This window comes from Syngnathus scovelli, chromosome 1, assembly GCF_024217435.2.
Source record: "Syngnathus scovelli strain Florida chromosome 1, RoL_Ssco_1.2, whole genome shotgun sequence".
Taxonomy (NCBI): Eukaryota; Metazoa; Chordata; class Actinopteri; order Syngnathiformes; family Syngnathidae; genus Syngnathus; species Syngnathus scovelli.
In genome coordinates this window covers 28549360-28562587 of record NC_090847.1, presented here as the reverse complement: position 1 = coordinate 28562587, position 13228 = coordinate 28549360, and the positions used below count along the sequence as shown (strand labels likewise).

Here is a 13228-nt window from a genome sequence, read left to right as displayed (position 1 = left end):
TAATGGTACCTGGCACAAAAAGGTCAAATCTGCTCGAGTCATTCTTATCATCGGCGACCCGCACCAGGCGGGCTAATTTGACGGACGGCGTCGTCAACCCCGACCGCGACAACAGTCTGGATTTCCACAAACAAGGCGGTTCCCACCGCCGCACCCAGACTCATTTACAACCGAGTGTTGCACACGACCAATTGAGGCTAAATGAAGCGTGTCAAAGAGCAATATTTCTGCCGGGATTAGAACAGGCCCACCCGCCCACCAACAATTGTCTTTTCTTCCCATCCAAAATGGCCGCCGTGCTCCATCCCGGCGGTCGGGTTGATTTACCGCTTGTTGCTAAGGACTTTGTTGCCGGGGAGAGCGAGCGCGACTCTCTTGAGATGGCGCAAAGAGTAAAAGGTGATATCAAAGCTAAATCCCAAACTAGTGGGCAAGATGCCGCAAATCCCACGCCTGGAGCCAAACTTCACGTCTGGAGTCCTTCGATCCATTTGTCTGACGAGAGGCAGAATTAGAGAAGCTTCCGCTTGCCAAAAAGAATACACGTGACCTTTTTGAGCCTTTCCACAACTTTTTGTGCCCACTTTCGCTTCAAAACTTGGATCTCATTTATTGGACACAAACCAGCCAAAAGCAATTCGAGCCTTTTCTTCTTGGTTTTGTCCTAGCGCAAATTAGCACTTATGAGGCATATTTTGAAGCAACAACAAAATGGCCTATGCTACTTCTGGCAGACTTAAGCCCCGCCTCCAACTACCTACTTGTGCGTCCGTCAGGGCCAGATACTCATTCAGACCTGACCAACGGCGTTTCTCGGGCAGACACCTGACGCACGCTCGCCTGCCTGCTCATATTCATGCAGGATATTAAAAGGCTCTCAGGCGTGTCGCGGGACGGATGATGGAGCGGTGGCACGGCACGGCGCCGTTCCCTCGCACGATACTGTACTGTACAACGCTATTTCTGCTCGGGCCCGCCTCCAGGCTTTGATGGATGGCGCCTCCTGCTTCATACAAATGTAATTTCATTTGGGGGGTGGGGCACCAAAGGCAGGGGGGGGTGATACAAGCGGTCAAGTGGTCTTGTCATGGCTGTTGGTTTTCTGCCGCTTAGCTAATATGCGGAGTGTGTTCATGAAAGGCGGCGCTGCAAATGTAAAGCTTGCAAATGTATTATTTATCTCCAGCCAGACATGAATGTGTCTCATAAAGTCGCTGGATTTCAGGACTTGTTAATATTTTAGATCTGTTGCATTACAAAGGAGGAAGGTCAAAGTCGGGCGGGGGCTGCGATTGCGTAGGAACAGGTGCTGTCACAGTTGTAAGGAAATCAATGTGAACCTGAACCCAGGGTGAAGGTTGCAGTTCTTTTTTTTTCCTCAGCCTTTTTTTTTTTTTTTTTAAATACCCACAGCATTACGTTTTTCTCCTGTTCAAAGTCACTTTGCTAACATACGGCGGCGTTTGATTTGTGAAAGCCAAAAGTTTGCCCAATCGCGACCCAACTCGCTAGCGTCCTTCCCCAAAAGCGAACAACGACGTCGTCTTCACCTCTCCTCCCACGTTAGCTCAAGCGACTGACAGAATCCAGAAGAGCGACATTTTCAGACAGCTAACCGCCCGAGGCCTTTTTGTACAAAATAGTCAGACTACAATCAGGCCCGAGTCGGCCAGACATTTTTTTTTTTTTTTTTTTTGCAATTTTGATGAGGTACACACAAATTCGCAGCGGTGCCCATTAGTCACACAAACAAGCCCGACGTCTGATCCGTGTTGCAACGCGCCGGGTCGACAGGCAACAATTCCCCCGAGTCGGAGACGCGCCGCAGCTTAAGTGATGTTCCCATCCAGCCGGCTTGAACTCCTGAAGTCGATACGGGACGACAGCGCCGGGAAACGGCCTGGATGGGCGTAAGCGCATGGTAAAAACCCCGAGAGCCTTGTAAAAGTCAATTTGCCGTACAAATTCCCGGCTAACAATGGCCGCGGATAAACAAAGCGTGCCATCCGGAGGATGGACGGCGACGTGAAATCAAATTCCGCGTTTGATGGCGACAAATTGAAAGGAGCGTCGGCGCCGAGGTGGCATCCCCCACGCTCCGAAGTGGCTTCCCGTTTCAAAACTCTTCTCTCGGTATCGTTCTTATCTTGACAGGTGTCGAGAGAGCGAGCGGCTCCTTCAATCACGAGTGGAATTTTTTGGCGTCGTCGTTCTGAGAGGAATCTCGAGCTCGCCGGCGCATTTATCATAGGCTGAAAGGAAAGACAACGCTTTGTTTTTCATCACGAGAAAAACAAAAAATGGCCCGTTTGGCTCCAGCCGTCAAGCTCAAGGTCCGCAGCCAACAGCTACAATTTTTCCAAACCAAACGCAGAGGCATTTTTCGTAACATGACTTTGGAACTTCATTTGTTTAGTCATCTGGATGTTCTGCACCGCAGTATCAAGCATTGATTGAATTGATCGCTGATAGATCCATTTGGCTTCAGCGGGCCAAGGATGACAAAAAATGGGCCAATCCAAACAAAACTTCTTGTCTCCTCTTTTGCTTTGCCGCCCAGCGGTTGGCGGAACTAAGCCGACCCGACACGACGCCAGCGAGGTGAATGAAACTCGAGAGCTCCTGTGGAATCTCTTGTTTAGCAACTAATTGGACTTGATGAGTGACTGACTGCCCCAGCTGAGCCTGTGAGCCAGCCTGGGAATCTTAAGTCACTAATTGTTTTTCTTTTGCAACAACTTGAGCCTCTCTGGAATGTCTCCACATCCACCGATCGGATGGGAACCAAGTCAAGGTTTTATCCAGCGCTTTCTCAAAATCTCTGTGAGAGTGCCATTCCCTCTCTCGCTCTCATTGTATTTTATTTGTTTTTATTTAATTTTTTTCTTTTTTTTATAGACAGATGCACAGTATGCTGTCAAGTGGCTCTGGATACAGTTCAAGCAAAATAACGACGACACGCGGTCTTGCTGTTAGCTCAGTTGTGGCTTGTGGTCATTAGCTTCGCCTTTCCGTTAGCTGAGTGACCGGCATTTTTACAAAGATTTTTTGCCTTGTTCTGACAGTTTATACCACCAACATTCAAACTCATGGAATTAATTCATTCAGGAGGAAAACATCCATTTGTTTTTTGGTGCAATTAAACACCATTCCACTAGATGGCAGACGAGAAATCAGTTTACACTTTTTTTTTTTAACAGCCATTGTCGAGAAAGTGCCTCAAAGTGAGACTTTGCAAATCCAAAATGGGCCATGTTTGGTAGACCACCGCAGGCAAAGGCGCACATTTCCATCTTGGCCTCCTGCAAATGTTTACATGGCTACAAATGCAATTCAGATGGTTGAGCTTATGTCGCAGCAGGGATGGAAGGCCCGAGTGTTGGGAAAGTGACCGACCGCAAGGTTAAAAGTCCAGTCGGGCTCATCGCGTTGGCCCTGAGGCGAGAAATCCTGTGTATGTGTGTCCGTGTGTGTGTGTGTCTCTGTGTGTGTGTGCGTGCCTATTACAAACTGCTGAGGATTAAGAGATCCTCGCGAGGTGCGACGATAAAAGCGAATCCGATGACCTTTGATAATTTGACGCTTAAGTGATTTAAAACCCTCGCCGCATTTCGGCTCGCCCTGCATTGTTTTCACAACGAAGAAAAAAAAAAAAAAAGAAGCTCCGCCAAGAATAGTAAAGTTAAAAGTCCGGCAAGGTACACACAATGAAGACGAGGAGGCGGCTAAGTGTGAAGACGCTGTGTTAATATTTTATCATCCGGAGTGGCGGGAAATGTCCGGATGGCTTGCTTTGGAATGAGGAGGCTAAAAAGAGATGATAAACCCGCACGGTTGCCTGGTTACCCACTTGGCCAGGTTGCCTCTACAATTATGGAGAAGATCAGCAGGACCAGGGGGACAGAGAAAAGAAACCCCATACCAAGAGGTTACAGTGAATGGTTGGTATTATACCCCCCCCCCCCCCCCCCCACCCCCTCCTCCCCCCCTTCTCCCTCCCCGAGGGCCTTTGTCGGAACAGTAGGGGCCTTTCTCTCTACCTTCTAACAGGGGCGTCTTTCTTGCGCCTCTTTCTATCTCTTCCCAATGACAAGCCGGTGTGGGGGGGGGAAAGCCATCAACTGCAAAATGGATCTATACACGGTAAATACTTCAAATAGTCATGACCGCTTTAAATAATTCACCTGAAATGTAAAAATACAAAGATAACCTGCCATCGTACGGGCGGCGGCTATTAGGGACGCTGTGGCGACAAATGCAAAGAGAGCGAGAGAGAGCGAGCGAGCGAGCGAGGCGGTAAATAATTATATAAGTGGAGCACAGTGACACGCAATACAATGCGGAGGATAGAGTGCCCTTTTAATTATGCAAGAGACATCCAAAAGCAACAGCGCTCGACATCCTCCGGGAAGTAGCTGGCCAAATAGACACGCCGGGAGTGTTGAGATGACAATTACTGGTGAAGGGGGAGATAGATGCATATATAGAAATATAAATACATGAGGGAAAAAAATCAATAGAATATATATAAAATATTTATATATATATATATATATATATATATATATATATATATATATATATACACACACACACTTTTTATACACACGCACAGCATTAGAGATACCCCGCACAGGGCTGAAAAAAAGATATACTCGATGTCAAGTAAAAGCAGCAGAAAAGGATCAATAATTCATTTCTCTGCCTAATCAAGCTCAACGAAGCACCTCAGCAAATCACCCGACTCTTTTTCTCTTGTCGTACCTCCTTGTTTTCATGCTGGTCCAAAAGATTTTTTTTTTTTTTTTTTTTTTTTTTTTTTGCGAGGAAGCAAACAGAAGGAAGTTAAGCCTCGCCGGAGGGCAGACGAGACGAGAAAAGAGGTTCGGGAAAGAGATAAAGTAAGACACAGTATGGACGGTGATGGAAAGGAAAACGTACAAATGGAATCTGGGCGGAACAGAAGACGCGCCGGAACGTTAACGTGACCCGATGACCAGATTCTGCCTCTTATTGGACGGTAACAAATGTTTGCTCTTCTACCTGCCTCCGCTTTCTACGAGAAGAAAAGGCCGCCTTGTCAGAAGCGGCGAGTCGACACCCCCCCTCGCCCCGCCCCCCCACCCTCTGGGATGAATTAACCCCTAACCAAAGGCTTACGCGAGCTGTCTGCAGTCCTCCCGACACATTAGCGGCGAGCGAAAAAAAAAGTTCAAGCCGGGGCCCCGAGTGGTCACAAGGAATGAGCTCATCGTAACCATTACGGCCCCTTTCAATATTGCATGTGAATGGCACTCCAAACCAAAACAGATCAATACCGCTAACTTGACACACATTAGCACGCTAAAGGCAACACGACTACTGAGACTCGCCCTGTCAGAAGGCATTACGCCGCACAAAACAGCGAGAGGAGGAAACGGAATACGTTGAAGAGCGAGCGGAACACGCAGACGCGTGTCCTCACCTGTTTGTTGTACTTGTTGATGGTCTGACTGCTGTAGTCGGAGCAGTGGTCCGATCCCAGCGAAATGTTATCTCCGGTGCCGACGAAGGTATTGGCCGGGGGCAGGTCCTGAACCGCCTGGTGCTTTTTGCCGGCGGTGGGCGACTGAGGGTGCAGCTGGACGGTGGGCAGCGGCGAGCTGGATTTGTAGTGGCGGGCCAGATCCGGGCTACCCGGGCCTCCGTTGACCGAGCGGTAGCGGCCCATGCCGGGGCTGTCCGACAGCTTCTCGTTGACGCCGTCGTAGCGCTGGCCGTTGGGTTTGGAGGCTTCCACCGTGACGATGCTGCTGTAGAGCGGCTGCTTGGACTTCTGCTTGCGCTTGTCTTTCTTGGGTTTCTTGGACTTGTCGTGCGGCTGCGGCGTGAAGAAGTCCTCGTGGTCCTTCTTGCCGGCCTCGTAGCCGTTCTTGTTCTTGGGGCGGCAGTAGCGGGCCGTGACCACCACCAGGATGATGAGGATGACCGTCACGATTCCCGAGACCACGCCGATGACGATGCTCAGGCGTTGTTTGCTCAGGTCGTAGTTGGGGTCGCCGGCGATGTTGGTGTTGAGGGAGGTGCTCAAGCTCCTGGCCACCTGCGCCTCCACCACGGTGGAGTTGAAAAGCGTCTCGTTGACGTAGACGTGGACCAGCGCCGTGCTGCTCTGGGAGGGCTGCCCGCTGTCGTTGACCCGGACCACCAAGCGGTGCAGTCCGTAGTGCTTCCGCTCCAGCTTCGCCACCAGCGAAATCACGCCGGTGCCGCCGTCGATCTCAAAGAGATCGAAGGGGTTCCCGCCCACGATGCTGTAGTTGAGGTCGGCGTTGATGCCCGTGTCGCTGTCGGTGGCGATGACCGTCCTCACCACCGTTCGGATGTTGCTGGAAGGCGGGAGGAGGGTGTAGGAGCTGTTGATTGGGAAGGTGACGCCGGGCACATTGTCGTTATCGTCCATGACGAACAGGGAGACGGTGGCGGTGGCCGAGCGGGGCGGGTCGCCCCCGTCCACCGCCTTCACGCGGAACGTGTACGTGGTCTTCTGCTCCCTGTCGAACGACAGTGTGGAGAAAATGGTCCCCGTATCGTTCTCGATGGAAAAGATCTCCTCCTCCTCCTCGACGTACAGGCTCATTTCGGCGTTCTGCCCTTTATCCGCATCGATGACCGTAACCATGCCGACCGGGCTGTTCGGCTCGAGGTTCTCCTTGACGTAGAAGGTAAACACGTCCTGCATGAACTTGGGCTCGTTGTCATTTTTGTCCGCCACCAGGACGACCACGGTGGCCGAGCCTTGCAAGGTGTTGACGCCCTTGTCCCTCGCTATCACTTTGAATTCGTAGCGCTCGCTTTGCTCCCGGTCCAAGATGGCGTTGACCCGGATGTCGCCGCTGTCTGCGTCGACGGAGAAAACCCCGTTGACGGACGGGTCCAGGGAATAGCTGATTTCGGCATTCTTGCCGCTGTCGGCGTCACTGGCGCTCACCGTGGTCACCCGCTCGCCGGGGCCGTTGTTTTCCGAAAACGACACCTCCACCACGTTCAGGCCGAAGACGGGGGCGTTGTCATTGGTGTCGGCCACCTTGACCACCAGCGAGTTGTTACTCGCCAGGCTGGGGCTGCCCGAGTCCACCGCCACAATGACCACGTTGTACTCCTGCACGGCCTCGTAGTCCAGCAGCGCCGAGGTGTGGAGGAAGTATTTCTTTTTGTTTTGCTCGCCTTCCATCTCGCTGGCCGGCTTGAGCTGGAAGGGCACATCGCCCACCACCGTGCAGGTCACGATGCCGTTCTCGCCCTGGTCGCGGTCCGACACCTGCACCAGGGCGATGGGCGTGTCCACCACCACGTCCTCGGCCACGTTGGCCACGCCGTCCTTGAGGTAAATGCGTCCGATCTTGCGGATCTCGATGGCGGGAACGTTGTCGTTCTCGTCCTTGATGTTCAGCACCACGGTGGCCTTGTCCATTTTGGGCGGCTGGCCTCGGTCGCGGGCCGTCACCGTGAACCTCAGCTGGCTCACCTCTTCGCGGTCGATGCGGTGCAGCACGCTCAGCCACCCGGTGCTCTCGTCCAACCTCAGCAGCCTCCGCACGGACTCGGTGGCCGCCCCGAACACGTACTCGATTTGACCGTTGACCCCCACGTCGGCGTCGGCCGCCTTGAGCTGCAGAATGGCGGCGCCGGGGGAGCTGTTCTCCAGCAAGTCGGCCTCGTACACGCTCTTCTCGAAGCGGGGGTTGTTGTCGTTCACGTCGGTGATCATCACTCTCAGGATGGCCTGGGAGGAACGCGGGGGATCGCCCCCGTCCCTCACCCGCAGCGTCAGCTCGTAGGAGTCCCTCTGCTCCCGATCCAGCGCCCCTTTGATGATGAGCTGGGGCTGCTTCTCGCCGTCAGTGGTGTCGGCGACTTGCAGCTCAAAAACACCGCCGCCCCTGCCGGCGCCCTCGTCGAATCGCCTCTTCCCCGAGTACGGGTCTCCCGAGGCGCGCCTGGAGCTCTCGCCGGCGTCCTGAATGAGCTCGTACCTCTCGATCCCGTTCCTGCCGAAATCCCGGTCGGTGGCCGTGGGCAGCAGGTAAAGGGTTCCGATGGGTCTGTTCTCCTCCACGGACAGCATCAGCACCGGCGAGGGGAAAGAAGGAGTGTTGTCGTTGATGTCCGAGATGATGACCTTTCCCTCAAAGAGGTCGACCCAGCTCTGGGCCGGTCCGATGACGGACACCTCGAAATCGATGAAGCACTCGTTCTCGTCGAAAATCATCTGGCACTGCTGTAATTTCTCCCGGTCGATGCGTCTCTCGTTGGTGGCCAGCTCGCCCGTGATGTTGTCGATCTTGAAAAAATCCGAGCCGGACTCCAGCGTGAACGTCACCTCGCCGGAGCCCGCCACGATGCCCAGGTCGGCGGCCACGTTGCCCACCCGCACGTCCGGCGGTCCCTCCTCTGCCAGGCGGTAGCGGAACACCTGCTTGGCGGCGGGCTGGTGCACAAACTGCAGGATGAGCATGCAGTAGTATAAATAGTCCACTGCGCCAGTAGTCCTCATTGCTCCCTTGTCAAAGTGTCCGACAAAATGACCACCAAAAAAAAAAAAAAAAAAAATCACTGTAGTCGACTGGATGTTGGAATCCAACGACTTCTTCTACATCACTCCTGCTGCAGTGGAAGGCAGCAAGTTTCCCCTCTCTCTCTCTCTCTCTCTCGCTGTCCGTCTTTATGAATTTAAATGACGCCTCAGCTGTGCTTGTAGGAAAGGGGAAAAAAAAAAACCTCGATGCACCACTGAATTTTCACGCGCGTAAAAAGCGCCAGCAGTAAGTGCAAGCTGTTCGCATTGTCACTCACGTTCTTCTGCGCGGGATCGCTCCTCTCAGTATTCCTCTGCGCCGCGGTATGTCCACGCGAGTCAGTGAAAAGTGTGGAAGGAGGCAAAAGGAGGGGGGACGGACGGACGGGCGACAAAAAAAAAATCAACCACCTTGCTCAGGCTGCTCTCATCCTGCAAGTCACTTAGTTGTGTTTCCTGGCGCGACGCAGCTCCACGCGCATAAAAAAAGAAAAACGACTGGAGCGGTACAAAAAAAAAAAGCGGCAAAATAGATGTAAATCCGTTGTGGGGTAATTTTTGTTTTTTTATTGGATTCCTTAGCGGATGCAGCGACCTGTCCACTTGCCTGCAGACGTGTGTCGGCTGCAGCCTCTCTCTGCAGCACCCGGAGAGAGACGCGCAAATGATATTCTCTCTTTCTCGCTCGCTCGCTCTCGCTCTCTCTCTCTACCTCGCTCACTAACTCACCCCCTCCTCTCCAGTAACATAAGCAGGCGCGCGCTTGGGCCAGGCGTTCTGGTTCGGGGGTTGAGATTTTGTTACACTGGGCAGCGGAACATACTTGAATGCATTTAATTTTTTTTTTTTCTTCAAGTGGAGGCTTTTTAATTATGACGTTGTTGAGTGACGGGACAGGCACCAGACGTAAAAACACACAAAAAGGAGGGGGTCGGGGCAGGGGGGGGGGTGTTCAGGGTGACGCTCCACTTGCGGCACTGTAGCGACTTGAAGTGAGTTGAAATTCCCGTTGTGCGCAAAACTGATGTGAGGACAGGAGATGCAGAGCAAACAGGATTGTGCCTGGATTCCAGCAGTGTTTGTTCCTTACTAACTTGCGCCCTCTATCGTCCGATCGTAAAATGGCACGAGGGGCTTGAACAGCATCATAAGGGCTTGAGACGACTTGGTGTTATTTTTATATTTCTTATAACTCCATTGTTGTTAATTTTGGAACAATTCATGTCCCAGCTAGTGTTGTCACACGTTTCAGCTCCGTTACGCCCAATATTTCAAAACATATAATAAGCCTGTGAGTTGTTTTTTTTTTTCTTCTAAATATTTTCCCTTGATGAGGCAGCTCTTGATTTGTCTGGCCAAAGTTTGAAAATGGCCTCAGCCTAAAGACATTTGGAAAAGCCTCCTAGTTTGAAGACGAGAAAAAGCCCGAGGTTGACGGGATCTCCGAAAATTCCCGCCTTTTGACTTTTACTTTTTTAGTCTGTGAGAAATTATGAAGTGTCAACATTAGATGTATGACATTGAGTAACTTGCAAAGCGAGGCAGGAGGCATTTCTTATTAGAGCATGCAGGTGTACCTAATGAAGCGTCCGCCAAGCATCGGCCAGTGATCAATGCCATTGCGTCCGCTTCAGAAACATCCCGGATGATTTATGAGCAATAGAGTGGCGGGGGGAAAAAATAAAAAATAAATGAAACCCCGCCGTGCCGCCAGTCGCCTCCTGCAGGAAATCAATCAGTCTAATCAATCCCAAAAAAACCTCATGTTGCCTTGTCGTCAGCTTGGGTATTTATTTATTGATTGATTATTAATTATTATTTCTTTTAAGATATAATTTGACCTGCTTCACGTTCACCGCACGGCTTCCCCATTGTCCGTCCCCGCACAAAGTCTGAGTCGCCGCGAAATCGTCCGTCGTGTCAAAAGTTGCCCGACGGCACGCAACGTAAACGGGGCAGCCGGACAGACCGCTCTTGGGCGAGTCTTTGCGGGAGGGCAATCTGTCACGGCACGGCCCTCTCTTTTTCGAACAACAGCGAGCAAACATCACAACACAGCGTGACTCAGAGAAGCAGCGTCCGCTTCCATCCCGACACCCTCCGGCCATTTTGCTATTTTGATACCCCGGCTCCCTCTGAGCCAAAGACCCGAATCAAGTCCTTGTTTCAGTTCTGCCGACCGGAAGTCCCGTGTTGGGATTTTGCACGTACACGACGGGGGAACCATTATTGGACTCATGAGAGTAACAGAAAAGCCAACAGGGCAACTTGTCTCGACGAGAAAACAAAAATGGTCTGGCAGCAGTGTCTCCGAACGACCCGCCTCATTTGCATATTATAACGTCTTGTTCTGTTCATGCAATTTTGACAAGCGGTCCCATCAGAAGGGAGGGGGCTGTCAGCTTTGGTCCCCCGTCCCGTCGGAGCGGCCCGGGTGACACCAGAGGCAGCGGCTCCTTTCAAAATCCCCTCCGACATCAAAAGGGGAAGCGCTCAAAGAAGCCATTGACGGGGCTGCTTTTCAATGAGACGTGCCCCGAGGGGGGTTCTTCTCAATGGGTCCGACGTGCTCGCATTGTGATGCCTTTCAGGGTCGCCGCTCCACCCGCGGCCCGTCGAGCCGGCCACTTGGCACGGAGAAAAGAGAAGCTCCGCACAATGCCCGACTAATTCCCCACCATCCGGACCAAAAAAAAAAAACAAGACAACACTGACGCCATTATGAAGATCTTCCGAAGGCGATTTGGACCGAGCCCCTCTCTCGTCTCTTTTGCATGCGTGAAAATAGCGGCGGTGTTCGATGACGTCTTCTTTTAACTTTAGCGACGTGACGAGCGTGCGAAGAAGCGCCTTTTACCATTCAAAGTTACTTTTTTCCCGTTCTGCTCGAGAGTCTGCTGGCGGCTTCTGCCTCCACGGCCGCTACTCGGTTGATCTGTTTATGGAGTGTTTGTGTGCCACGGTCCCGCTGTTTCGGCGGAAAATAAGAAGACACCTGCTCGGCTATTCGGAGCCGGCTGTCAAAAACAGGAAAGAAAGTGTTGGTAGAAGATGGCGGGGGGGGAGAAAAAAAAAAAGGCAGCCAGCCCGGAGATGTATCTATTCTGGCTCCCTGCTTCCCTCCAGCTGCAGGTAGGAGACTTGAAAATGGCCCCGCTGCCTGCCACGGAACCGCTCTGGCCTGTCAAAATGTCTTTGAGTGGAAAACACTGACTGAAAGTTTCTCTCTCTCGCTTGCCCTTCTCCTCTCGCTCTGGCCGTCCATCCTTCATCGCACAGCCAAAAGGGCAGCGGCCGTCTCGCAGGATGGCGCTTTGGGGGGAAAACGCCCACTGCCAGTCAACGGGACGTCCAAAGATCCGCCGTGCTGGCTCTCAATCGTGTCTTGGACACCAGCATGGCAAAATTGAAAACATTCAACTGAAAAATCATTTGTTTTTCGATGACGCTTTGTCTTCTTGGAGGACGCAGAAGTGCAGTCGCAACATATTGCGATGTTTTTGTCTCCGGAGAGGAGCACTTGGAAGATCCATCGAGCGGAATGGCCTCCCAAAGGCCCTTTTGTGTTTCAGCTTTTTCACTGCCAGCCCAGTTACAAATTGACGGGTGTAGCCGTCATTGGGAGTGAATGGGTTGAGATTCCAATATCTCCAATTATGATGTCTCGAATCCCGTTCCGCCGCCGCTTTGGCTTTTATTCCGGGTGGCTTCATCACCTGTAGCCAGAGGGAATTCTGCCTAATGGCCGCTTTGGTCTGATCATCGCTTATCGTAACATTCCGGATGTAATTAGGGTGGGGGAGGGGCGGCTGTTTAATTAGCGCGCCTTTGCTTCGCTCATCGTATTTGCACGCTCGATGTTCTTGGGGTGTTTTATCGTCTTTCAAAACCGTTCCCGGATTCTCAGACGTTCTTCCGCCAACATACACAAATAATGATAAAAAAAAAAAATGGCTGACATTTGTCATGGGCTGAGTGATGTTTTCTGTTTCAACCGTAGTGACTATTTTGTGTCGTTAACGAGACTTCTCAAAATGCGCTGCGTGAGAAAGACGGCACCGGCTCGTTTAACCGAATCCACCTGCGCGCTTTCGGAAAGAGGCAGCAAAAAAAAATAGTTTAACGCCCGCCTCGACAGCTCGACAGGCACTCCGCGTAGACCCGACTATTTGCTCGCAATTAAAAAGTCCATTTTGCTCATACAGTGCCAAGTACGATTTGAAACTCAGCACACAGGAAGGTGCGCCGGCGGTGTGAAACGTCGGCCGTGTGTTTGCCGCGTTAACACCGAGTCCATGTCCTTGCCAAAGACAAAAGATGAGCGATGCCTCCGACCGAGCTTTCAATCTCTTCACAATGCTCATCCCGCTAATAATTCATTCGGTAGCCGAAGAAATGGAAAATATTGATTTTCAATGAATAACACCCCCAAACCAGAGCCCGAGAACACGAAGAAGACGAAGGAGTCTATGCCCTCTCTGGAAGGCAGCCAACAAAATGTGTGAATGAAAACCAACGGACGGGGTCGGTAGCGGTGCCATCGAGCCGCGTCTTGACACGTATGTTAGCGCGGCTTTAATCGCAAGCGACGAGTCGCTGAATGCCATCCATCCGCTGTAATTAGCCACATTAGTCTTCGTTCTCCACCTCGCCAGTCGTCCATCACATGGC

At 51.9% G+C, this 13228-nt stretch overlaps 1 protein-coding gene and 1 long non-coding RNA gene across 9 annotated transcripts in view; one reads left to right on the top strand and one right to left on the bottom strand.

Annotated features, from left to right (window-relative positions):
- The window catches only part of pcdh7b (protocadherin 7b), a 70978-nt gene extending 61753 nt beyond the window's left edge, over nt 1-9225 (bottom strand). For all 7 annotated transcript variants that reach the window (XM_049745101.1, XM_049745110.2, XM_049745115.2 and 4 more), the window contains exon 1: nt 5465-9225. In XM_049745101.1, coding sequence (XP_049601058.1) covers nt 5465-8536 — 3072 coding nt within the window. In that variant the 5' untranslated portion in view covers nt 8537-9225. The remainder of the gene's footprint in view (nt 1-5464) is intronic.
- The window catches only part of LOC125983983 (uncharacterized), a 279094-nt gene that overhangs the window by 144474 nt on the left and 121392 nt on the right, over nt 1-13228 (top strand). The gene's annotated exons all lie outside the window — the stretch shown is intronic.